Raw genomic sequence first — 27,269 nt, forward strand, 5'->3', positions numbered from 1 at the left:
TACAATCCATACCTTGATTATTGGTACAACAATCCATACCCTGATTATTGGTACAACAATCCATATCCTGATGATTGGTACTACAATCCACACCGTGATTATTGATACTAGAATTCATACCCTGATTATTGGTACTACAATTCATACCTGATTATTGGTACTACAATTCATACCCTGATTATTGGTACTACAATCCATACCCTGATTATTGGTTCTACAATAATACCCTGATTATTGGTACTACAATATATACCCTGATTATTGGTACAACAATCTATACCCTGATTATTGGTTCTACAATCCATACCTTGATTATTGGTACAACAATCCATACCCTGATTATTGGTACTACAATCCCTACCTGATTATTGTTACTATAATCCGTACCCTGATTATTGGTACTACAATCCATACCCTGATTATTGGTTCTACAATGATACCCTGACTATTGGTTCTACAATCCATACCTTGATTATTGGTACAACAATCCATACCTGATTATTGGTACTACAATCTATACCCTGATTATTGGTTCTATAATAATACCCTGATTATTGGTACTACAATTCATACCTGATTATTGGTACTACAATCCATACCTTGATTATTGATACTAGAATTCATACCCTGATTATTGGTACTACAATTCATACCTGATTATTGGTTCTACAATAATACCCAGATTATTGGTACTACAATTCATACCCAGATTATTGGTACTACAATTCATACCCTGATTATTGGTACTACAATAATACCCTGATTATTGGTACTACAATCCATACCTTGATTATTGGTACAACAATCCATAGCCTGATTATTGGTACTACATCCATACCCTGATTATTGGTACTACAATAATACCCTGATTATTGGTACTACAATCCATACCTTGATTATTGGTACAACAATCCATAGCCTGATTATTGGTACTACATCCATACCTGATTATTGGTACTACAATTCATACCCAGATTATTGGTACTACAATCCATACCTGATTATTGGTACTATAATGCATACCTTAATTATTGGTACTACAATCCATACCCTGATTATTGGTTCTACAATAATACCCTGATTATTGGTTCTACAATCCATACCTTGATTATTGGTACAACAATCCATACCTGATTATTGGTACTACAATCTATACCTTGATTATTGGTTCTACAATAATACCCTGATTATTGGTACTACAATTCATACCTGATTATGGGTACTACAATCCACACCTTGATTATTGATACTAGAATTCATACCCTGATTATTGGTACTACAATTCATACCTGATTATTGGTACTACAATTCATACCCAGATTATTGGTACTACAATCCATACCCTGATTTTTGGTTCTACAATAATACCCTGATTATTGATACAACAATAATACCCTGATTATTGGTACTACAATATATACCCTGATTATTGGTAATACAATCTTTACCCTGATTATTGGATCTACAATCCATACCTTGATTATTGGTACAACAATCCATACCCTGATTATTGGTACTACAACCCATACCTGATTATTGGTACTATAATCCATACCTTGATTATTGGTACAACAATCCATACCCTGATGATTGGTACTACAATCCACACCGTGATTATTGATACTAGAATTCATACCCTGATTATTGGTACTACAATTCTTACCTGATTATTGGTACTACAATTCATACCCAGATTATTGGTACTACAATTCATACCCTGATTATTGGTACTACAATCCATACCCTGATTATTGGTTCTACAATAATACCCTGATTATTGGTACTACAATATATACCCTGATTATTGGTACAACAATCTATACCCTGATTATTGGTTCTACAATCCATACCTTGATTATTGGTACAACAATCCATACCCTGATTATTGGTACTACAATCCATACCTGATTATTGGTACCATAATCCATACCTTGATTATTGGTACTACAATCCATACCCTGATTATTGGTTCTACAATAATACCCTGACTATTGGTTCTACAATCCATACCTTGATTATTGGTACTACAATCTATACCCTGATTATTGGTTCTATAATAATACCCTGATTATTGGTACTACAATCCATACCCTGATTATTGGTACTACAATCCATACCTTGATTATTGATACTAGAATTCATACCCTGATTATTGGTACTACAATTCATACCTGATTATTGGTACTACAATTCATACCCAGATTATTGGTACTACAATTCATACCCTGATTATTGGTACTACAATCCATACCCTGATTATTGGTTCTACAATAATACCCTGATTATTGGTACTACAATAATACTCTGATTATTGGTACTACAATCCATATCTTGATTATTGGTACAACAATCCATAGCCTGATTATTGGTACTACATCCATATCTGATTATTGGTACTACAATTCATACCCAGATTATTGGTACTACAATCCATACCTGATTATTGGTACTATAATCCATACCTTAATTATTGGTACTACAATCCATACCCTGATTATTGGTTCTACAATAATACCCTGATTATTGGTACTACAATTCATACCTGATTATTGGTACTACAATCCACACCTTGATTATTTTATACTAGAATTCATACCCTGATTATTGGTACTACAATTCATACCTCATTATTGGTACTACAATTCATACCCAGATTATTGGTACTACAATTCATACCCTGATTATTGGTACTACAATCCATACCCTGATTATTGGTTCTACAATAATACCCTGATTATTGATACTACAATAATACCCTGATTATTGGTACTACAATCCATACCTGATTATTGGTTCTACAATCCATACCTTGATTATTGGTACAACAATCCATACCCTGATGATTGGTACTACAATCCACCTCTTGATTATTGATACTAGAATTCATACCCTGATTATTGGTACTAGAATTCATACCTGATTATTGGTACTACAATTCATACCCTGATTATTGGTACTACAATCCATACCCTGATTATTGGTTCTACAATAATACCCTGATTATTGGTACTACAATAATACTCTGATTATTGGTACTACAATCCATATCTTGATTATTGGTACAACAATCCATAGCCTGATTATTGGTACTACATCCATATCTGATTATTGGTACTACAATTCATACCCAGATTATTGGTACTACAATCCATACCTGATTATTGGTACTATAATCCATACCTTAATTATTGGTACTACAATCCATACCCTGATTATTGGTTCTACAATAATACCCTGATTATTGGTACTACAATTCATACCTGATTATTGGTACTACAATCCACACCTTGATTATTTTATACTAGAATTCATACCCTGATTATTGGTACTACAATTCATACCTCATTATTGGTACTACAATTCATACCCAGATTATTGGTACTACAATTCATACCCTGATTATTGGTACTACAATCCATACCCTGATTATTGGTTCTACAATAATACCCTGATTATTGATACTACAATAATACCCTGATTATTGGTACTACAATCCATACCTGATTATTGGTTCTACAATCCATACCTTGATTATTGGTACAACAATCCATACCCTGATGATTGGTACTACAATCCACCTCTTGATTATTGATACTAGAATTCATACCCTGATTATTGGTACTAGAATTCATACCTGATTATTGGTACTACAATCCATACCCTGATTATTGGTACTACAATTCATACCCTGATTATTGGTACAACAATTCATACCTGATTATTGGTACTACAACTCAAACCCCCCTTATTGGGAGTATAGCTCATATACTGATAATATGGACAGCGGACAATATCTTGATTATGAGGACTGCAGCTTATATCCTAATAATCGGGATAACATCAAATATCATATACTCAGTAATCAGGATAACATCTCATATCCTAATAACTGGGATTACAGCTCATAATATGATAATTTGGACTAAGACTCATATCCCAATAATCAATACAACCGTTCATATCCTGGTAATTTGGAGAACAGCTCATATCCTGATACTCACGACTGCAGCTTATATCTCCTGATAATCGGGACTGCAGCTCACATCCTAATAACCGGGACCAAGTCAATATATTGATAATTTGTACCACAGCTCATAATTATCCTGATAATCTGGCTTACAGCTTATATACTGATAATCAGAACTACATGAATTGCTAATATTCTAATAATTGGGGCTATATTATGTGTCCAGATAATTGGTTTTACAAATCACATCCTAAAAATCAGTACTCCCATAATTAATATCTTGATAATGAATTATGGAAGTACTGATAGCTTGTATCCATATAACTGAGACTACATCTCATATCCTGAATATAGGTACTACAGCTCATATTTTCTGATAATCTGGACTACAGCTCATATCCCGATATTCTGAACTGCAGCTCATATCCTTGTAATCCAGACTACACTTCATATCTGGATAATTGGAACTACAGTTCATATCTCCTGATAATCAGGACTGCAGCTGATATTTCCAGATGATAAGGACACTAGGTCATATCCTGATAATCAGAACTACAGCTCAAACCCTGATAATCTGGACTACAGCTCATATCTCCTGATAATCAGGTCTGTAGCTGATATTTCCAGATAATAAGGGCACTAACTCATATCCTGATAATCTGAACACCTCATATCCTGCTAATCAGGACTACACCTCCTATCATGATAATCTGACCTACACCTCATATCCTTATAATATGAACAACACCTCAAACCCTGATAATCTGGACTGCAGCTCATATCTCCTGATAATCTGGACTACAGCTCATATCTCCTGATAATCTGGACTACAGCTCATATCTCTTTATAATCTGTAATACAGCTAATATATCCTGATAATCAGGACTGCAGCTGATATTTCCAGATATAAGGACACTAGCTCATATCCTGATAATCTGGACTACACCTCAAACCCTAATAATCTGGACTGCAGCTCATATCTCCTGATTATCATGCAGGACTGCAGCTAATATTTCAAGATAATAGGGACATCTGCTTATACACCTCATATCCTGATAATCTAGACTCTAGCTTAAATCTTGATAATCTGGACTACAGCTCATATCTCCTGATAATCTGGACTATATCTCATATCCTAATAATCAGGACTACAGTTCATATCCTGATAATCTGGACTACAGGTAATGTCCTGATAATCTGGACTACAGCTTACATCTCCTGATAATCATGCAAAACTGCAGCTAATATTTCCAGATAATAATGATTCTAACTCATATCCTGATAATCAGGACTACCGCTCATTGCTGGATAAACAGAACTATTCTTAATATCTTTATAATTGGGAATTCAGGACTACAGCTCAAATCATGATAATTTGGACATCAATTTACATCCTGATTATGGGGAGTACACTTCATATTTTGTCTTAAACATGTATACATTAGCATATTCTGGTATAGTTTCATTATATCAAGCTTGATCTGGAATATAATCCACTAAGCACTAAGCTGGTAATATGTATATGACATCATAGCTCTCTCTCTCTCTCTCTCTCTCTCTCTCTCTCTCTCTCTCTCTCTCAAAATACTCAATACTCAAAAATATCATCCGAAATTGGAAGATAGCTATTTATTTGGTAGAATTTTTAATTATTACAATCTAAGAGGGTAAAAGTACTCTACATGAAAGATACAATGTAAATGTGAGGATGTACATATACATGCTATAAACAAGCATTACGGCAGTTTTATATACACAGGTAATTTCTACAAAGTATATGTACAGTAAAACCAAGGTATACATAGCGTAAAAAGTCACTTCATACAAACTGCAAACAGTTCCTCTTGTATGGCGGTGAAGATTGTATGAGTTATCTTTCTTTTAATGGTTGCTTATTGAGAGTCATAGGATAACACATTACAGAACACACAAATATATGTAAAAAAGTCATTAAAATTTATCTCCTTTAAAGTAATTAAGTTGAAATATGAAATCTTTTATGTATGACTTCAAAGAATGCCTTCAAAAATCTAAGACAAAATTGATATTTGGAAAATTAATATAATCTTCGTTCATGAAAATGCCAAAACAGTTGGACACAATCATTGGAAGACAAAAATTATACAGGAATAATTACATCTTAACAGGCTACAGTGACTAACTATTTATTTTAAAGATTAAGCTTTAATACTGTTTTACAATGTTGACTTGATATAAATTTAGGTTCATCAACCCCTACTATGTACTATTTTCCACAAATGTAATTCTTTTTCAACGCCATGTTAATTTTCCATGAAATAATGTATAAGGTAATATCTTGAGAAGTTTAAAGAAAAAAATGAGATGTTTGGTAAAAGGTGTCTGCTTGCATAATAAGCATTTCGAAGTACCAGGTAACCTTACACATCCATTGATGATAAATCAATGCTTCATAAATAAATGTTTTTAGTTTCAAATATGAGAAGTTTAAATCTGGTTTAAGTGTGAGAAAGAAGTGAAAATTTTTAACTGATCTAGTCATATTTAATATTGAAATTGACTTGAAAAACTATTTGAATTCCATTTGGAAAAAGAGCAGCAGTTAAAGTTGTTTGTGGACATTGGTGATAGATGGAATGATTTCCAATCAATTTTACAAACACCACAAGAGATGCTAAAACAATGAGTAAAAGATGCAAAATCTCATATAAAAATAAGCTATATAAAAAGGTGTGTAATAAAGAGAGCAGACACATCTCTAGTACAAATACAATAGTAAAAATACAACAGACAAGAAATGTTTCCACTTGGACTAAAAATGGGGAATTTTTCATGTGTACTATTTCCTGGAGCTATGGCTTACATAACCAAGAAAATAGACAATTTGTAGTAAAAAATATAGACATTTGACACTTTGGTGCCATTTAAACACAATTAACACTTTTACTCTATTACATTCCAAAATAATTGTTAATCCATAAGAACTCTTTTACATTCCTCAATAATTATTGATTTATAAGAGCCCTTCGATGTGTATTTCCTATATCATCCCATTTCCTAAAGCTATTTGAATCAGTGCGAGATCTGCTCATATATTTTTGGGGTTGCCTCTGAGAATTGTCCTGATGGCAGTTGTCTCCCTTGCCAGCACTCTCCAGTGTTTGACCTCTGACCCTATTACACATTAGCATCTCCATTGGATTTTTCTGGTTCCTCCTCGATGACCACCAGTTCCTGGTCTGTGGCATGGACCTCTGCCCCCATCAACTCCTCCTTAGAGAGGTGTGCCACTATAGCTGCCCCATAACTGTCGCCCAAAACATTGATGGCGGTTCTGATTCTGTCTCTGAAAATTTAAATAGGTAAATAGTATAAATGATTCCTTTTCTTCTTTTTTTGAGGTGAATATTTTAATGACTCAACAATTATTGTAAATTTATTTTCAGAACACAATTTTTATTTCAGAATGTTTCACAATAGAATAAATGGCATTGAGACATATCAATTATAAGTACTTTGGACATGGAGCTAAAAGAGAATGATGAATCTTAATAATGTAATTAAATCCTGTAAATGTTCTCATTAAATGCATATACACTGTGTACGATTAAAATGCAAAATGACATGGGTAAAAAAAGAAAGAAAAAGTTTTAACAGCCCCCCCCCCCCCCCCACTCTATCACATGATACTCACAGGAACCAATCAACAGCCAAGATAAGACTGATGTCATCAGTGGGCAGTCCCACAGAGGTCAGCACCATCAGCATAGTGATGAGACCAGCACTAGGGATACTGGCAGCTCCTATACTGGCACACGTGGCTGTCAAGCTAAAACAAAAAAAGATATTGAAGCAAATTCTGATGAAACCAACACTTTGTAAAATTCCAATATGAAATACATGTATGATACAAATTAATTTTTGAAAAATTTACAATGCTTTTCTGAATAATTAAAAATATGAACAAAAGTTGGTCTTATTGACATTACTGTTCTTGATTCATTAAATACTAATATAATGCATTTATTCACACCAAAGGACTATGAGTGGTATGGTCAAATATCTGCCCCCAATTTTAACCAATTTTTAAATAGTACATGTATCATAAAAAAATAAAATCTTCATACATTATTATACAGTGGACGCCTAGCACTTGAATCTTGATTTAAGTAACCTTTTACACCCTTATTTTCAATATGATTTTAACTATCTTTCACCTTATTTTTAAAGCTCTTTACCAACCTTAAATTTTGGGGGCAAAAAACGCATAATACCACACATAGTCCTTTCATTCTCTTCAGTGAGTTACTACCAACCAAAACATATTTCCACTTTCTCATAAAAGATACGAAAAAAAATTGCATAAAATAATCGAGAGCATATTAAATCCTTCTTCAAGCAACCAGATTATGTTTCAGAAATAACACTTTACCATTATGTTACGATCCATGAAATAAAATTTTGGTGTAACATTCCACCTTTAAAGTCATGCATAGATCAAAAACAAGTTTGTCCAAGTTTTATAGTTCCAGAGCCTAGCTGATATCAAATAGGCAACAATCTGTAAAATATAAGATCTGCTACAATACCTTATAATTACGATCTGTCCAAAACTGAGTTCAATGTCGTTCATCTGAGCAATGAAGATCGGACCCACAGCTTCATACAGCGCGGTCCCGTCCATGTTAATGGTGGCTCCAATAGGGAGGATGAATCGGGTCACGCGACTGTCGATGTGCAAGGTTTCCTCCAAGCAACGAAACGTAACAGGCAGGGTGGCAGAGCTGGGAATCAAGAATCTTGGTTATTAAGGTTGAAAGGAAATGTTACAGAAATTATGAAGTCTAACAATCACTACCGTAATTAGATCTCTATATCTTTCTTCTATTTCAAGCCTTTGATTCTTCGACATCTACTATCAGACATAATGCAAGTGTGTATAGTACGATCGACAGTAAGTATAGGAAAATTTTTTAATTACTTTACATTTATATTCACTTGATAAAGGTTTTTTTAGTTTTCAATGGCCAATATATATTATAACATGTGAAAGAGTTTAAATCAAATTCAAAAAATGTGGAACTTTACGACAAACTGTAACATGAATAACATACATGTTTGTTTAAGGCTTAATAACTACTGAGGAATCATTTTTAAGTGTGGGGGCCAATTTTTGTCCGTAGCGAAAATTTTCAGGGTTTGTGGGGACATATTAATTATGTCGGTAGCAAGTTTTGGATACTGTAAATTCCGACTTAAACGCGAGGAATTAATATCCATGTAAAATCTCAAGAAGCATCCTTCGCGGATTTTAAAATCTCGCTATTATTTTCTGAGAATTGAAAACTGTAAGATATAAGGAGAAAAATTCAACGTTAGTGTTTTTATATTCTTGCGAATTGATACAAACCAGCAGGATCGTACTTAATTAAGTAAAATTTACAGTAATTTTAATAAATATCAAACAAATGCGTTCATGGGGAAGTAAAATCAAAGGCAAGGGTTACACACAAAAGCCTTAAACATTGGTCCCCCATGAATTCCACGGAATCTGATTAAAGAGATAATTCTCAAAAAGATAAATCACTATAATTCCCATACAAAATTTAAAGATATAGCTGAGATATATGTGACGTTTAGCACAGAAAGTATGCTTAAACTGTGTGCATTTTGATATACAGTTAACTTGGAAAATCAATATCCATTCAATAGCAAAACTTCTCAAAAATGCATTAACTGGATGGTTTGCTTTCAGCAAGTTTCTGTAAACCAGTAAACAACAGAAAGGAGTAGTGATACCTGGATCCTGTTCCAAATGCAGTGACGAGTGCCTGGAGAACACCGCGGAGTATGACGAAGGGGTTCTTCCTGGTGGCAGCGAAGTAGACGAGGGAGAGTGTGATGAAGGCATGGATGAAGAGGCCGAGGATGACCGTCAGCATGTAGAGCCCCAGGCGCTCCATCATCACCCCAGGGTCCTCAATGTCCAGGATCTTCCCACACACCAGAAACATGATACCAATTGGAGAGTACCTACCAAACAAAGGGTCATTACAGGAGAGCAATATATTGAGGGGGAACATGGTACCTAGAGGGGAGTACCTGGGAATACCAGTTAGACAAAAGAGGTTATTGTATTTATACTGTAGATACCTATAATTAAAAGTGGGGAATTAATATCTGTGAAAAAACGCAAGAAGCAAATATCTTGAATTCTCATTCTCATTCTCTGGCTTTTATTTTTTAGACACATGTAAACTAGACGAAACTGTGATAAAAAATTTGGCATTCAATATTTTATGTTCTTGTGATTTGATGGAAAACGATTAAATAGTGGGTAGAATAGGAATAAAATCTACAGTACTAAGGCAGAAATACAGTGAAATCCGCTTACAGTGAACACACTTATAATGAATTCACAATTTTAGCAAAGCAGGTTTGTTTTTACATGTTAATTCACTGTAAGCATGTTTCACTGCAAAGTAATTCAATGTTGACTTATTAAAAATTATTAAAGTTGTCTAAACCTTTTCTTGATTAATCAAAGGGCTATTTTAATCAGCCTTAGGCGTAAAGACATGAATGTTACCTATATAAGTACATGAATTAAAATTTTTGATTTAGCTTTGAATTTGGGCATATATTTAAGCATAGAGACAAATGGAAAATCTCCCACCAAACCCCACTTTGAATATCTATTTATGTAAGATCTGATACTGTTCTGATTCAGTTCCACTCACCACATGATGATGTTCACCATTTCCATGATGATGTGGTTCAAAATGGAGAAGAAATCCACCATTATCTTTCCCTTCTCTCCCATCTTACTCAGCAACATTCCAAAGGCAGTGAAAAATCCAATGATTCCTGCACAAAGAAAAATGTAAAGGCAGTGAAAACCCCAATAGTTCCTACAGAAAATACATGTTAAGGCAGAGAAAAATTCATTGATTCCTACAAAAAATACATGTAAAATAGTTCAAAGTTATTATTTCAAATGTAAAGGTCATGACTTCACTCTGCATTTCAATCTGACCCTATTAAAGACCAATGTCTTAACTAACTTGGCTTGGGAAGTTCAGCACCAAGATGACCAGGTTGTCAGATCAGGGGATGTCAAAATTCAGGAAATTGTAAATGACAGTCTAAATGGATGCCAAAATTAGAGAAAAAAGTTTCACTGTACCATTTATGCTGGAAAATATTGTTATATTACTAACTACAACTATCAAGTTTATAAAACCAGGGAAGTGCCGTTGCTAAGCAAACCTTTATAGTCATAGTGATATCATCCAAAAGCACTGCATATTCTTCCTACCATTCAAATGTTCCGAACTTTACAGGCAATTATTGCAAGCTCTACTAATAAAGCTATAAAATTGATTTCATAATGAATGGGCAATTATGACTGTATGTTCTGTTTGAAGTTTATCAAACACATTGATACTAGCTTACAATACCTTACTATGGTTCACATGTTTTCATGGTTTTCATTATGAATGGGTATATATATACTGTATACTGGGTTATTTTCACCACGTGTAATTTTTGCCCTTCTTCACTTGCAAACAGTTTTGCCTCTTCAATTCAGACATGTTTGTGTTTACGGAGAGATGATTTGAGACACTTGAATTCGCCCAGTGCTAAATTCGCCCAAAGACGAGGGCAAAAGGGCCAAAAATATAATGGGGGGGAATATTTAATTGTATACAGTATACATCTGATTTCTTAATGAATGGGCAAGTATAACTGTATGTGGGCAATAACTGTATGATCTGCTCCAAGTTTACCTAACACATTGATGCCGTTCCTGAGACTCTGTTTCTGGTCCGTGAACATGTAAGGTTCCTTGTAGTACAGCTTGGTGGAGTTGAACATGTCTGACTTGTTCATGCGAACCAGTTCCTGCCACTTCTCACTGAGAGCCAGACCCAGGCTCATGTTCACGCGGTCTGTCAGGTTCAGATCCAGCGCGTCTTGCTGAGTCACTGTGATGTACACCTTCTTCAGCTTCGTTTTGTCTGTGTAGGTTGTCATTAAATGCTGAAAACCGGCCTGTATAATGTTGTCGGGGAATATGTTTCTGTGAGGAGAGAAATAGGAATACTGTGGTTTCATCAATATTCGTTGAATATCAATTTTCGTGGATTTCGTTGTTAAGTTTATCCATGAAATTAAATGTTCATTGAAATGCAATTTCTATTAACATTTTGTATTGATAGGGTCATTAGCCACAAATTTACGTATTCTTGAAACTGTGATTTTCACTTTATCCATGAAAATTGGTACCCTTGAATATTAATGAAACCACAGTAACAGATTTGATACATGTAATGTGCACTTTCTTTTGATTTTAGAAGATCCGCACCACCAACTATTTACTGCAATGAAAGTGTGCACTAATAATGTCTCGAGAACTGCACCAACAATCAAATTTCTTATTACAAATTTATTTTACACTCAGAATGGACAGAAATTGATTTCCATGATGAATAAAGATTGCATACTTTGAGTGAGTTTTGCTTTTTGTCGTACTGGGTATTTGATAGTAAGAAAAGGAAAATTCTATTTTTGACCGAACTTGCACATTAAATCACAAACAAGGATAGGAAGAAATTCAATTTGTTGCTTCAGTGCAGCTACTTGTCAGAAAATTGTAGATAATGACTGTATCCATTGCAGATAATTTCAGCTACACATCACTTCTGGAGTTTAAAATTAAATAAAATGTCCAAGAACCCAAACTCATATTCAAGCTTGTACCCATTACACACTGCACTGATAATCTCAGCTGCACTTGAGGCCTGTCATTCAGTTGTTTGTAAAATGCTTATATTGATAATATCAAGACCAGAGTGGCACTATAAAAAGCAGGTATCTCTTGCTTTCAGTTGTAGCCTGTTACTTACCATTTCAAATACTGCACAGTAGATTCCTAATTAAATGTGAGGAATTAATATCCATGTAGAATCATGAGAAGGACACTGTGCAGATTTTAAAATCTCGTATTTTAATTCTTATGGAGAGATGTAAACTAAATGTAACTTTTATAAAATTTGGTGATGGCAAATTTATATTCTTGCGATTTGATGCAAAACAGTTAAATCAGAGAATTAACAATTCACGTAAAATCAGGAATCTGGAGTATTATATTCTTTTTCAGTAAAAAGGAAAATAAAATCTACTGGTAGTTTTCTTTTCTTCAGTATTATATCCTTCTTGTTTAGAAATTTAATAAAACAAAAGTTGTTAGAGTTGTTACAGATCCTGTACAGATATTTTCCGAAAATTATTATTGTTACGACTTAATCCACAACCCAATAAAAGGATGAAGCCATATTGATTGGATAAAAAACCCAGCTATTATGGTAAGCTCATTGAATTGTCACAGCTCTTAGACTCTGAGAGATCTCATTTAGACTTTAATTGGCTTATTGATTTTCTAAATCTATACCTAACACAGTTCCCCTCTCTTTTCATAAGGTCTCCATTTCCTCTAGAAATGTTTTGTCACGGATTTTCCTGATTGAAACAGAAACACCAGGGTGTTCATTTGTTGTTGGGAGTTCGGGATGAGTTCAATTGAAATTAAAGTTCTCGGATTTGCTAAAATTAATCTGTTACATTTCAAACTTTATGTATTGTCGATCAAAAGTATCAGAGGCAACCATAATTTATTGAAATTAATCGTAGTTTAAAAGACTAAAATTTGCCTTTAATGGACCCGAAATAAACTTTGGATGGTATCCTTTAATATGTGTCAGCAGCCCTATCTTATACATTGAATTATAGTCAAATCTACCATCATGATTTTCATTTCTATAAATAAACAGGGAAAAAGTGACACATCTTGTTTAGTGTTAATAGCTTTGATCATTTCGATGATTTTGCAGACCCACTAACAGGGAATTTTGTTCTCATTTGTGACCATGTCCTTTCAGTGAATAAAAAAATTAGCAAAATGGGCAAGCCCTAATAAAGGATGATATGTATATCAAGAAATTAAGCAGATCCAACAAGACTCATTTACATATATCACATGACAGTGTTAATCGCCAAAATTTCATCAGTTAAAGGAAAATTTAACACTCAAAAATAGCATCCATTGAAAATATAACATACAAATAATGCATTCACATAAATGAAGGTCAGTGGCATATTTTGTCACATTGAACACGCTTACCAAAAAGGATGTCACGTGAGGACAAGTAACTTTATGTAAGTGTAATCAGGTTCACGCAAGATAATTTTATTTTGGTGAATGCCAACTGGTCTAAAAAGGTGTACACATTTTTTTCCTTTCACACATTGATCAGCTTTCAAAAAAATACAATGACCAGCTGAAGGAGAAAAATGTACCTATTTGCGCTTGTGTGTTTTAAAGGCTTTAAAATGTAAGGCGTAGCTAAAAGTCTACGGGGATTGAATGATGGCACAACTAGGTCATTTGGTTAAAACTTTGTCAATTTGATGAATTCTTGAATAAAAAAACCCTGTATTCGTTGTAATGACTGCCCCTGACAGTAATTGCTAGAAGATGCTGATGATAATGAATGCGAGATACCAGTCATCATGAGAAAAAGAAAAATGACCTTGACCCAACCATCAGTGTTTGTTGTTTTAGAATTCAATAGTACTATGTTCAACCAAGAGGAGAACAAAAATAGGATTTGAACAAAGACAATTATATCCCTAGATCATGGTGAAAGTGTGGCTAAATGAATAAATTATAGCTTTACTTTGATTGATGTTGCTAGAAAAACATCATTTATTTCAGAAAAATCATTACCAATTAATCGACTACAATTGTTAAATTAGCCAACCCGTAATCAGGGAAAGGGAAATAAATGCTTTTAGAACGGTATCCATCAATCCGCGGTCTAACAATAGAAGGAAAAAGTCAACCCCTTGTTGTAATTTTCTGTAATAAAAAAAAAAATTGGAAGTGAAGCTGCCATGATATGATGGCATCAGGGTCTAGGGAGCAATTAACAGGGAGCACCACTTCTACCGTCGAAGAATTATCAATAAACTGTCATAGAAAACTTTCATATTCTTCCATTAATATTGGATCGTGTTTTTTAAAAAGAGATAATTAAAAAGCTATTCAATGTTGAGTGCCTTCTATCTGGTTGTGGATAAGACTCTTTTCAGGAACCTCTCGAAGAATGCATGCTTTTAGACTATGGGGAAATTGATGTGGTTCGTCATATGCTTTCGCCTACAGCTGATATCCCTACCGGTAATGCAAATACAACGTTCTGATAACTAATTAAATGATTGAATGCAATACTCAACAGAGGCGACATATTTTTTCTTTATGAGAACAATGGAAGAAACATCTTCTTTGAACGGCCCCAGATGTGACAAGGAATCTGGAATTTGCCCAGTATCCGCTAACACACTGCTTAACTTATCCAAGGGGAAATTGATCAACAACATATCTTCCCCATTTCTGATAATAATAAGTCTGAGTGAAATTACTTTTTCTTGTAAATGCATCTGCATGGATGCAAACTGCACTTTTCATCACTCCCCTGTCTCTACAATGGCATATCCAGCATTATCAGCCTGAAAGCTTTTTTTTAATATTATATAACCCTCTGATGATACAAAAGAAATTCTACCAGCACTTACTGGTACAAATAACATGTATATAGAAAAAAACCACGGCTGGCAAAAATTTTTTTCAAATGGATTTTTTTCTCCTGAGAAAAAAAAGAATTTGATTTAGATGAAGTAGCACAATAAAAAAACAACGGTGTCACCTTTCTTAATGAAAAATCAATTGACTCTTAAAATGATTATGGAATTGAGGAAATAACCGTTACAGTGAAAACTTCACAAGTTCCATTCCCATCATAAACATGGAAAGTGGAAAATTTCTTTGACATTAAATGTATTGGTCCTTTCTCTCTTGGGGTGTTTTGTGTGAATAAAATCACAGGGGTTAACCTGTTGCCATAGCAGCACGACAAATATAAATTTTTAATTCATTTGCATTACGTTTTTTTAAAACCTTTTCACACCATTAAGCTGTTGCTGCTATGTTAACTTAATTTAAACTCCACATGGAGTCTAGAAACTCACAAACATATCTAGCATGTAATAAATGAACAGACATCATAGAGCCATTATTGTATTCAGATTTAAAATCATTGATAAAAGCCCCCCTTTTTCTTACTCGACTGCCGCTATAGTTTCCAAATCTACTTAATAATATATTTTTCTATATTTACCATACATATATATACGAGGGTCAATCAAAAAATACGAAGACAATGTGGCTGTCTATCATATTTTTTTCATGAAAGTCTTACTTAACGGATTAATCTGTGCACCAACACTAATGTCATTGATTTGCGAAGTTTTAGTCAATTTGATGAAACGGTATTTTTGTTACTCCTTTTTAAAAACAACATGTTTTGTCACCACGGCGCACGGTAACGTTCAAATCATGACGTCAAGATTAAACACGCACAGTTTATAGATATACCCCATCTTTGTATCACGCTTAGTCTTTTGTGCTTTTCTCTTTACAATTAAAAATGGCACTGAACCACTTAACATCTTATTTTCACACATTTGTTTGAGAATCATAAGTTAGTTCTTCGAAGTTTCCATTATCTAACCATGTATCTATTAGTTTACAGTAAGGATAACCCTGAACGTCGGTTGATGTTACTTATTTTTTTACCAAATATTTACAGATATTCTACTCTCTCTCTCGGGCTGTTTTATATTCAAAATACAATTACCACCACCCCCACAAAATTTATTACAGTTAAACGCAAACTTGCAAATAATTGTTGACTTATTTTTTGCACCATTAAGCATTTTCACAACTTGTATCGGCTTTTTCCTGGGTTAAATCCATTTTGTTTGTACTTCTCGTTGCGCCGTGACGTCCGGCGACGTTGATGTTTTTAGTCAATTCTAAAGAGGACTACCTGTCTTTAGTTACAAATATCTGATCGACAAAACAATATATCCCGTCAATATTTGGATCATGGAATTCAATGACTATACTTAATGTGAGGTTTCAATATTATTTGGTTTTAAGCCCAATTTATAGAGATATTACTTTCAACATTATATGGTTTATTGTTGACATAACACAAATGTTGACCGTGCGCCGTGACCTCATTTTTCCAGGATTTGATTCTAAATAATTCTTAGAAATAAAGGAATTTATTAACTTTTTCTCTTGCAAATTGTTTGAAACTATTGCTAAATTATGTCTTCCAAATTTAGTAATGATATGACGTTAAGTAACATAGCAATGACAAAAGTCTTCGTATTTTTTGATTGACCCTCGTATATATTTCTTTTATCTTTGGCATCTTTTAATTATCCCAATAACAACCAAATATTGGATTGGAAACTCTAAATGTATATGGGTTTTGATACAATCCTAATAACATGTATGAGTTATGTCCCTTTTTGACACATTTTCCTCCTTAAAGACATTTGCTTCTAAGGAGTTTATGGGTAACCAACAGTGGTTTACAATTTCAAATGAGCAAGCAAATTGAAGCAATACAATCAAAGATGCATGGATCTTCACAACTCAGACAGGACTGAATTAATTCCTGGTCTATAAATGTCGGCATCAAATGAACGCAGTAAAAAAGATGTCTGCTGCTGATTCCATGTCTTACACACTCTCAGACTCGATCCCCATCATAAGATAATCAGGAAATGGCCATCTCTGGTGGATGAATCACACCAAAAAATGATTTGGAATTGCCATTAAGAGGTTTATTTAGAATTTTCTCCCTGATTGCAAGCAGATGAAAGGAGAGAAATCAACACTATTGTTATCTTTTTTATCAGAATCTACTAAATCATGGATGTTATAGACATTCAAGGAAAATTATGACTTACAAGGATAATCTAAAAACCGATCTGATCATTCTGTTCAAAATGAACATGAATGAAGCAAAAAAATTGGATCATATTCTATGACCTTATTACCCATATACGACAATCAGACTATGTCAGCTTTATATTCTATTTACTGCCTTAAATGCTTAAAGGCTGTTGTTGGATTTATCTTCTACAATGTTTTACTATTTGTGTTTCTATAATTTGAAGAAAATAAAAAATCCAATTTCAATTAAAAAACAGAAATTATACTTTGCTATTTTTTTTTCATATGTATTCAACACCAAGAAGCACATAGTGACAGCTATACATGGACCCCATTTTTATCTAGTAGTTTGGCACAGTGGTTGAAATGACACTTCTTGACCCCAAAGACTGCAGAGCATATGGTTGTTTACCTAATTACAGACCTCTTTATTTATTAATTTATAAAATGCCCAATTTATAAAAAGGACTACCGTGAGAATTCTTGCAGTGGTGAGATACTACAGCTGAAATCAAACTTCTAACCATAAAAAAGCAAAAGTATCTCAATTTTGTACCATAATAAATACCACATCTTCACTAGCCAAGGATTTCTTATCTGCAGCACTCTCTTTGAGGAGCAGTGTGGATCAAAAACCCATGGTTAGTGAAAATGTCAATTTCATGGACCCCATAGTGCCTTTTTTCATAAAAAGGCCAGTCTGGTACAGCACATCACTTAGTTGTTGATACACAAAGACTGTAATGGAGAATCTAGGTCATGTACCTGATGAGGTCCAGGAAGGCGTCCAGTGAGCTGACTCGGTCATCGCCGAGTTTCTCAGCGTCCTCGTCTTCCTCCGGCATGTTGGCCTTGTCACCTGGGTGGATGGACACCACCAGAATGATCCCGAGGATGATGGCCAGGAAGGTGGTGACAAAGTAGTACAGCACGCCCCGCAGACCCATCTTACCGCTCGAGTGGACATCCATTGAGGTCAAACCTAGATTTAGAGCACAGTTTCAAGACTGTTGAAATGTATTAAAATCATTCAGCAACCCCCCCCCCCCCCTTTAAGTCCCATTCTCTCTTTATCCTGGACGTCCATGGAGTATTTTGAGTTTAAAATCTTTTAAGGTCCTCCACACACCTTCTAAATAACTTAAAGATATGGATTTTTAGCATCTGTTTGACTTAAAAATGACCAAAAATTGTTTAAACAAATTTTCAATTTCGAGGGAAAAATCATCTTTAAAATTTCACCGCTTATCACTAAAATAAAAGTCTCTGCAGTCTTCAAACTTGGGACCTGTGGGTTGGTAGACTGAAGCTACCCCATTTGCACCACAGAGTTACACACCAAATCTTGGAGATAATCACCATGTTGTGGTGTACTGTCATAAAAAGTGGAAGTCACGGAAGTGTCGAGGATCCTTAATATCTTGTCGTCATTTTTAAAATGAAGACTATCAATATTTTTCACAAATTTGTATTTAATTTACTGTACAGTAGATTTCTTATTTTACACAGGTGATTAATTCTGTGATTCCACAGATCTGTCAAATCATGAGAATATAAAATTGCATACACAAAGCATTTATTAGGTCACAATTATCGTGAATATAAAAAGCAAGATTATTAAATCCACAAAGGGGTGTTTATCACGATATTATGCAGATATTAATTTCTTGGATTTATTAGAATCTATGGTAACTTGGTATAATTTTTATCTTTATTCTAGTACCTGTAAATTAATACACAAACTCACTTCCTTCAATAAATAAAGTGTTGTGAATTATCTAAAAAAATTGTAGATTGTTAGTAAAAAATTGAGCACAGTTACAATGGATCATTGTATCTAATCAAAAAGGGTCAAGTATATATCATGCACTACTGCTACTTATTTGGTACATATCCTTGGGAAAGTCAAGGAGAATTTAAAGTGTAATATGTGTACTTCTGAGATATAGTTCATCAATTAATTTTCCTTCTTCAAATTTCAAAAAGATTCTCAATATAAATATAATATAATAATATAAATATAAGGTCAACTTCAGATAATTTAAGAACCAGAAATGCTAGCACTCATAATAGCCAACAGAAATTGAGCGGTTGAGAACTGAGCTTAATCTCAGAGGTAAATGAGTCGGTCAATCTCACCTGTAATCATACATGAGACAATGAGAGGTAGAATCATCATTTTGAGCATTCTCATGAGTATATCTCCAGGAAAAGCTATCAGTCGGATGGCTTCTTTGGAAGGTTCAGCAGCCCGGAGTGCAATGCCCAGGATAATTCCCATAAAGACCCCGCCGATGGTCAGGACCAGCAACAAGTTCTCCTTACCCCAGGAGTGACACTGCCGAAATAAAATGTGGACGATTACTGTGGAATCATTAGAATTCGTGGTGGCTCAATTTTCGTGGTATTCGTTGATAGCCCTTGCCCACAAATTTAAATTCTCAACGAAAAGTAATTATAAAAGGTTTGGTATACCTAATGAAACTGAAAACTGACTCATCCACGAGATAAGATCCCCACGAACAAGCAAAAAACCCTAAATCCACGAAAATTGGCCCCCACGAAATTAAATGATTTCACAGTATAGCTTCTATAAAAATAATCATGGGGTTAAAAGTAGGTATACTACAGATGAGTTGACTTCTTGATTCAATGTACACTAGCAGAAAATTAAATAGGATTATTTAATCAAAAGTTTCTGGGACTAAAAGCTACAAGATGACCAAAGACAGAGACTCTTGTATCATAATTCTTGTACACAAAAGAAATCTTTCTCCAGGGTTTGAACCCAGAACTTCCTACTCACAGGTCCAGTGGTCAAATTGAATGTCATATGACAGGAAATATTTCTAGGAAGATGCAAAAACAAAATAATCGTATTATTAATTTTAATTTTACAATAATACAGGGTAAAATATATCGCACTGATCTTCGAATTTAATGGGTCATATGATGCAGGATGAAAGTTTATTTCATATTTTGTTCTGGAAATCATTGTGATAATATGTTTTTATCTGAGTTGCTAGAATCCAACTTTTGACAAAGGGATAACACAATTAAATCACACTGCTCTGCATTTAATTTTCTGGTACTAAAATTATTACAAATAAATTTTAACAAATTCTTTTCAAAACATATGGTTTAGTACTAGCTATTTATAGGCATAGAAAAGCACTATTAGGTAAATCTAAACTTGAGCAAATTCACAATGATTATTACAATGTACCAAGAACATCATAATTTGCCAATAAGAGCCTGATTTTATTGAGGCCACTGCTGGGTATAGTAATTCTACAGCTAACTTTGGTAACAGCCAATAAATACCCCCAGCAGTGGAAACTTTGTCTGTGCAATCCTGTCCACTAAAACTTCAATTATCCCAAAGTCATCTGGGAGTTTATGTGCAAATTATAGCTAGATTTGGATACCAAGCAGGATGCACAAATGTCAAACTGCATACAGTAGCCCAAATAAAAGGTCCTTCCCCATTGTTACCAGCGAACAATATTTCATTTATGAGTGATTACTCTTACACCTCCACAAAGAACCCAAGCTAATCATGATGGAAAACCTGTAACTGGTAATTATTCAACAATGCATCAAATTCTGGATGAACATTTGCCATTAACACTCACAGATTTCACTTTTTTGCCCATTTTGATTCGTTTTATTCGGTCCAGGCGACTTTTCTTTCCGTCACTGGGAGCACTTCCTGTCCCATCAGGCACTGGTTCCTTGTCTTTATCCATCATCGGACTCGTCTGTTCCTCCTCAGACATCGTTAAAATTCAAAGGATGAAAACGTCACAACGATCAAATTGTACAGCTGCCTTTGTGTTACACAAAATTAGAATATATGCTTCTTTTTCTCCTGAGTTTTCTTTTCTTCTGTCACTTTTTAATGGTAACTGCCAGACTTTGTTTACAGATATTGAATGTTCCCAAGAAACCAAAGTGTCACATCATTTGAATTTGAATTCAAATTTGTAGAAGCCCTGTTAATTTGCCGCTGCACATCAATAATAACTTCAAGGCTCTTGGATCCTGCGAAGAAAAATTAGGAATGATGATATTAACTCAATGAAATGGCAATTTGCATTTAAAATAGTGTCTGTGTTTCATCTTACAACAAGTGCATCGTGCATTTAAATCAAAAAACCAATTTGGCTTTATTATTGCGTTCCTAAATTTGCATTCCGAATTTTTATGAGTGAAAAACTGCACGACATGGCAACTGACAAAAGAGTTTTTTAATGCACAGTTTTGGTGAATTAAGTTTGAATGTTAAAATTTTTTTTAAACTATTGAGAACAAAATTAAAAACCCTTGAGAAATTGTACATGAAAGTCCAAAACAAAAAGGACCTTTAGCTACATGTTACAGCTTCCAAACATATCATGTATAAATTTGGCCAAACAACAATTCAATGGTATGGTGATCTAACTACTCAACTAGGTTAGAGAAGAGAAGCAAACGTGGATGGGGTTCGACTGATGCTGTGTAATATTTACTAGGTACTGGTCTCTCTATCATGAACTATTCTCCTTTGAGAAGTGGACAGGCATAGCCTTCATCCACTGGATGATTTTAATCATCCACTGGATGAAGGCTAAGCCTGTCCAATTATCATTAAACATGTTGCTTTATCAGAGTAACTTCGCACTTCAGTTTCATCACAGACGACAGTACGCATGAGCAGAGTCCATATTGTTAACTACACAAAAAACCAGCATCACTCAAATTCCACAATAAAGTTGACAAACTAAGCCATTCATATCAAACCTCTCTAATTGGTGGATATACTCCATGGGTCTTCTTTGAACATGTATTAGAACTTTTATCATAACTCAAACCAAGATATCCCTAATTTCGTACACTTGGCAATGTGTAAACCACTGGTATGAACTCATATCACCTCATCTTAACATGCAAAGCACTAGGTTCTCTAAACACTGCACAAAGTACTACTCTTCTCCGCAGCAAGTGTGATTTCTCTAACTGATGCTTACCAAGTATTTATATGTCCTGATGAAGGATAACTACTGTTTTGTATATATACTCAGGAGAAATTAATAGAGCAAGCCAACTAGTGGAGTCAATGGTCCAGGGATTAAACTTTTCAATAAAACAGCAAGAGCTCAACATCTCATAATGACCTGTAAATTGGGTAATCAGACCTGTAGGGGGTCAGTGCAGAAAGTTCAGAGCACCTGCTGGGGACAAGCATGTCCCTTGAAAAATGTTTAAAAGTAGGTTACAATTGGCTGTTCAAGTTACTGTAGGACAAAAAATGCACCAAAAACTAGTAATGAGATGAGAGAGAGAGAGAGAGAGAGAGAGAGAGAGAGAGAGAGAGAGAGAGAGAGAGAGAGAGAGAGAAATATTTTGCCATCTGTGCTATGAAAATATATGAAAAGCATGGAACAGGACTGGATGATATCAATGTGCCTGTCAGCCCTGCTGAGTTTATGATTTAGAATTAATGAGGCTACATTAATCCCAATGCTTATACTTTTAGCACAGCTGAACATGGAATGGCAGTAGTTACCCAGTTGTTGTTCAAGCATAATTTGAGTTCAACCCCTCATTTGATATGCAATTAATTGCCATGCAATATGCATCATTATGCATTTGTAAGGCAATACAAGTAATGACAATGTCAATAAAAAGAATATTTGATTGGCACCTGCATAATAAGTCACTGACTGACATCTAATCTTAATAACATAAATATTTTGTTTCAGCTTAAATGAACCGAAAATACAAATGTGCACTTCAATATGGTGAAGGCCTAATTGAATGGGATTTGGTCTCAGCTTGAGTCTTTAACAACAAGTTGATTTAGATCACACTAGAGGCTTTAACCCACTCCGTCTGTGACTCTTGCAGAATGGGGTCCCAAGGGAGGATCTATTGAATGCCAGTGTCTGACTCTGTGACCTAGAGCCCTTCACTTCCACTGACCCCTTGGTGCATTCAATTGTCCGCATAATCCTCTACTCCTTCCAGAGGGTGTCAGCAAGAGGCATTATCACTGAATGAGGGGCTGGGAATTTCTACTCAGACCCCTACCAATTACTTGTAGTGCCAGCTACCAGAATTCATAACAGCCTAAAATTAACTCAATTATATGAAATAGTCAGATTCCACCTATAGAGTCCTATTGATGGATTATACAATTTTTTGAATAATCGGAAGAACGTGACATCAGATTGTGATCAAGATACTGCCAACCTCCATTTAGAGGACTCTTATTCAGACTCTAAATCCCAGTGTTTGAAACAAAGACCTAGATTTGAGCAAACAGATTGTCAAAGCTATTGGTATATAATTTGAGACTGTCTCTAGTCAAGTCTAATCAGTTATTCTGAAAACACATAAAAGCTTTCATTGACTTTTTCCTGTCTTTTTGTTATTCTACACAGCAAAAAGTATTCTACACATGATCAAGATTTACACAACACTTATTTAAGCTCAGCACACAGCATTTATTTTTAATGACATGCATCAGCGTAGAAACCATATGCTCTCTATAAATTATGCATCAAAACTAAATTACTGCTTCATTCATTCACTCTCTTCTTCCACTTAAACTTAAAAGTAGAAAATCAATGAATAATCACATGCATTAATAATGCATAAATTTTTTTAACAAAAAAAAAAAGAATTAAAGAAAGAGTATTTTAAGACCCTGCAAGTTCAAGTTACAGTCTTACAGAAACAATCTGGATCTTACCAAACTGTCAGTTTATCCCAAAAACTAATCCAGGGATAATGAATTCTGTGTGTCTCTTTGGGCTGAGTTGTCTTAATCCAACAGTGGAAAAAAGAAAAGTAATCATTTAAATCAAAAGAAAAACTCTTTAACTGTCTGTGCCAGTCACTATCAGCAACACATCTCTGAAAATCAATAGCCAGCTCGCACCAACTCTCCAAAATGTAACCGACTCACCGTGAGCCAACCAGAGACTGTATTCAAACTGCACAGGAGCATGTGAAAAATATCAAATTACAATGCCAAATGCAACCATGCATAGCCAGGGGAAAATCTTGTCTCCGCTCTCTCATAATAAAAGGCGGGATATTAAATGGGGGTCAGGATAAAATGCAGGAACAATTTCATGAATAAATATTTGTTCAGAGCTCTGAGTAAGGAAGTCGTTAGAACTGCTATTAAGCCAGCTAGCATCCAGTGCGCTGGCGAGAGGGCAGGAATGACAAATATTTTGACAGGTTGAGGGTTAAAAGCCAACTTTGGCCTTGTCATCAAGAGGTAACCTAGCTCATATTGTGGAGGTAAAGAAGATCACTTGTAAGATGAAAGAGGACAAAACCTCCATACTAAAATTTCGATCACAGACACTTGGTTCTGTAATCATTTGAAAGTTTTCCCTCTCTACTTCATACTACCGTAGTAAAAATCCTTCATTAAGTTATCTTATCTCAATTGCAAAGCATGTTTTTCTTTCATATAATTGCAAACATAAATCTTTCTAGAGATTAAAAACACAAGAGCTTTCATTTCATTTTTTGTCTGATGGTTTGATGACCGAGCGTGGTTATAAGGCCTTGAGCGGAGTTGGATTAGCCTCCAAATAATTTCCAAAATCAACAAACATGGCCTAGTCTTTTTTAATGCACTCATAGCAGGGTTTTAACAAGATGCACTTTAACTCATAATGCACTCCAAATATTTGTGATAAAGACAGGGTGTGAATTAGACTCAATAAAATCCAACCACTTTCCTGCCAGCCACATGTTTTTAATTCTTCAAGTTTTTGCTGTTAATTTGTGGGTTACAGATATTCATTTTTTGTGTCATTTGTTTGGAGCATATTTTCTTTGGTGGATGCAAGTTATGGTAGAGGCTTAATTGATATCAAAAATTAATTTAATTCATTATCTGAAATCAGAGTTTAGATGGAGACTGAGTATTTGAGTATACTGCTAAGGATCTGAGATGTTTACACAGAGGCAATGTAATATGTTTCTCAACACTCAACACCTCTCAGTAACAGTAAATTGTTTTCCAGCAGCAATCTTGTTAAATGCTAAAAACAGTAGGGAGAGGAGTTCAACAAACTTCTTCAGTTTTACATTTTGCATCCAGCTAGCTTTTTTCGTCCTCATCCATGAGTCCAATACATCTTTCATTGGTGGAACCAAAACCAAGGAACTAATTCAAAGTTAATAATCTTCAGAAAGGAGAATTATTACAGCCCAAATCTAATTAGCGTTTCCCTTCGGCACACAAAAGTGTGTTTTTATTTCTCTCTGGAAAAAAGACGTCAATAATTTTCCCTACCTATCAGAGGGACAACTACTAGTTTCTATTTATAATGGATGACACATTCACAAAATTAGAAAAGGCACTGATTTTACAGGCCAGAAAATTACAGTGAAACTGAAGATGTGATGAGAGTTTCACACCAATAATAAATCCACCAGCCATCCCCCCTCTCAAAAAGAGCAAAGCACGTAAATTCATTGAGTAGAACTGGATAAGCGGGTTTGATTGCTATTTTAAGGTGGAATAACACACCTGGAAAAAGTCATTCAAATAAATAGTAAATTATTTGATTATGAAAGGTATAATGATAAATAAACTGTACATATGTGAAATAACTGAAAAATTTGCAGTTTGGGGATAAAAAATGAATTTCTAAAAAATTCAATTTGGTAAGTAACAAGAAAAGCCCCTGTTAACTTAGAATGTACGAATTAATGAAATGTTGTTTCAATTAGTGGTCAGCCATTTTGTGATGATGTTGATCTGATGGATACATTGTTGAGCAGCCATGCAGCCTCCTATGATGTCACATCAATACAGCTGTTCTCTTTCAAGCCACTTTAAAATCATAAGCTTTAGCTGATACATAGACCCACTAAGTCACGACAATCACCTTAACATGCATTTTGACGTTACAACAGCTTGATAAAGTTCTTGATCAAATTTCTAGGATGAAAAAAAAAGACAGCAGTATTCTTGCAACAGATTGACAAAATTGTTGAAAAAGGATACAGAAACCTGCAGTCTAGCTAATATTTCATCAAAAATTTACAGATTGAATGAAAATAGTATTTTTAAATTGGTAAATTTTGAAATTTAATAAAACGGAGAAATCACTAGCAAAAAAATTGAAGCAGAATTTAAACCCCCCTCAACCCCCCCCCCCCCCCCCAATCACTACTTCTGATTATAGATTTAATTAGGAATGTTATTATCCTTTTTTAGGATAAATGCACATGTTTATGAGTGTTGTTTGTTAATTAGCAGGAAAAAATGAGTGTAATTAAACAGTTGTAATTAATCATAAAATTAATATATTGTTCTTTGTTAAGATAAACGCTTGCTTTAATATGTGTGAATTTTGAGTGCTAGGTGATAAAAGGTGACAATAGCCATGTGGACTGGGCTATAAGTGATTATTATACTTTCATGTTAAATAC

At 34.4% G+C, this 27,269-nt stretch overlaps 1 protein-coding gene across 1 annotated transcript in view; it reads right to left on the reverse strand.

Annotated features, from left to right (window-relative positions):
• LOC128183865 (excitatory amino acid transporter-like) overlaps positions 1-24,786 on the reverse strand; it is a 31,034-nt gene extending 6,248 nt beyond the window's left edge. Inside the window, 10 exon segments of the mRNA XM_052853057.1 lie at positions 7,130-7,292; positions 7,641-7,775; positions 8,536-8,730; positions 9,746-9,979; positions 10,687-10,813; positions 11,737-12,029; positions 18,585-18,801; positions 19,959-20,157; positions 21,455-21,863; positions 24,556-24,786. Coding sequence (XP_052709017.1) covers positions 7,130-7,292; positions 7,641-7,775; positions 8,536-8,730; positions 9,746-9,979; positions 10,687-10,813; positions 11,737-12,029; positions 18,585-18,801; positions 19,959-20,157; positions 21,455-21,598 — 1,707 coding nt within the window. The 5' untranslated portion in view covers positions 21,599-21,863; positions 24,556-24,786.
• Between the last annotated feature and the right edge of the window lie 2,483 nt (positions 24,787-27,269).

The sequence above is a fragment of the Crassostrea angulata genome, chromosome 5 (assembly GCF_025612915.1).
Source record: "Crassostrea angulata isolate pt1a10 chromosome 5, ASM2561291v2, whole genome shotgun sequence".
NCBI lineage: Eukaryota > Metazoa > Mollusca > Bivalvia > Ostreida > Ostreidae > Magallana > Magallana angulata.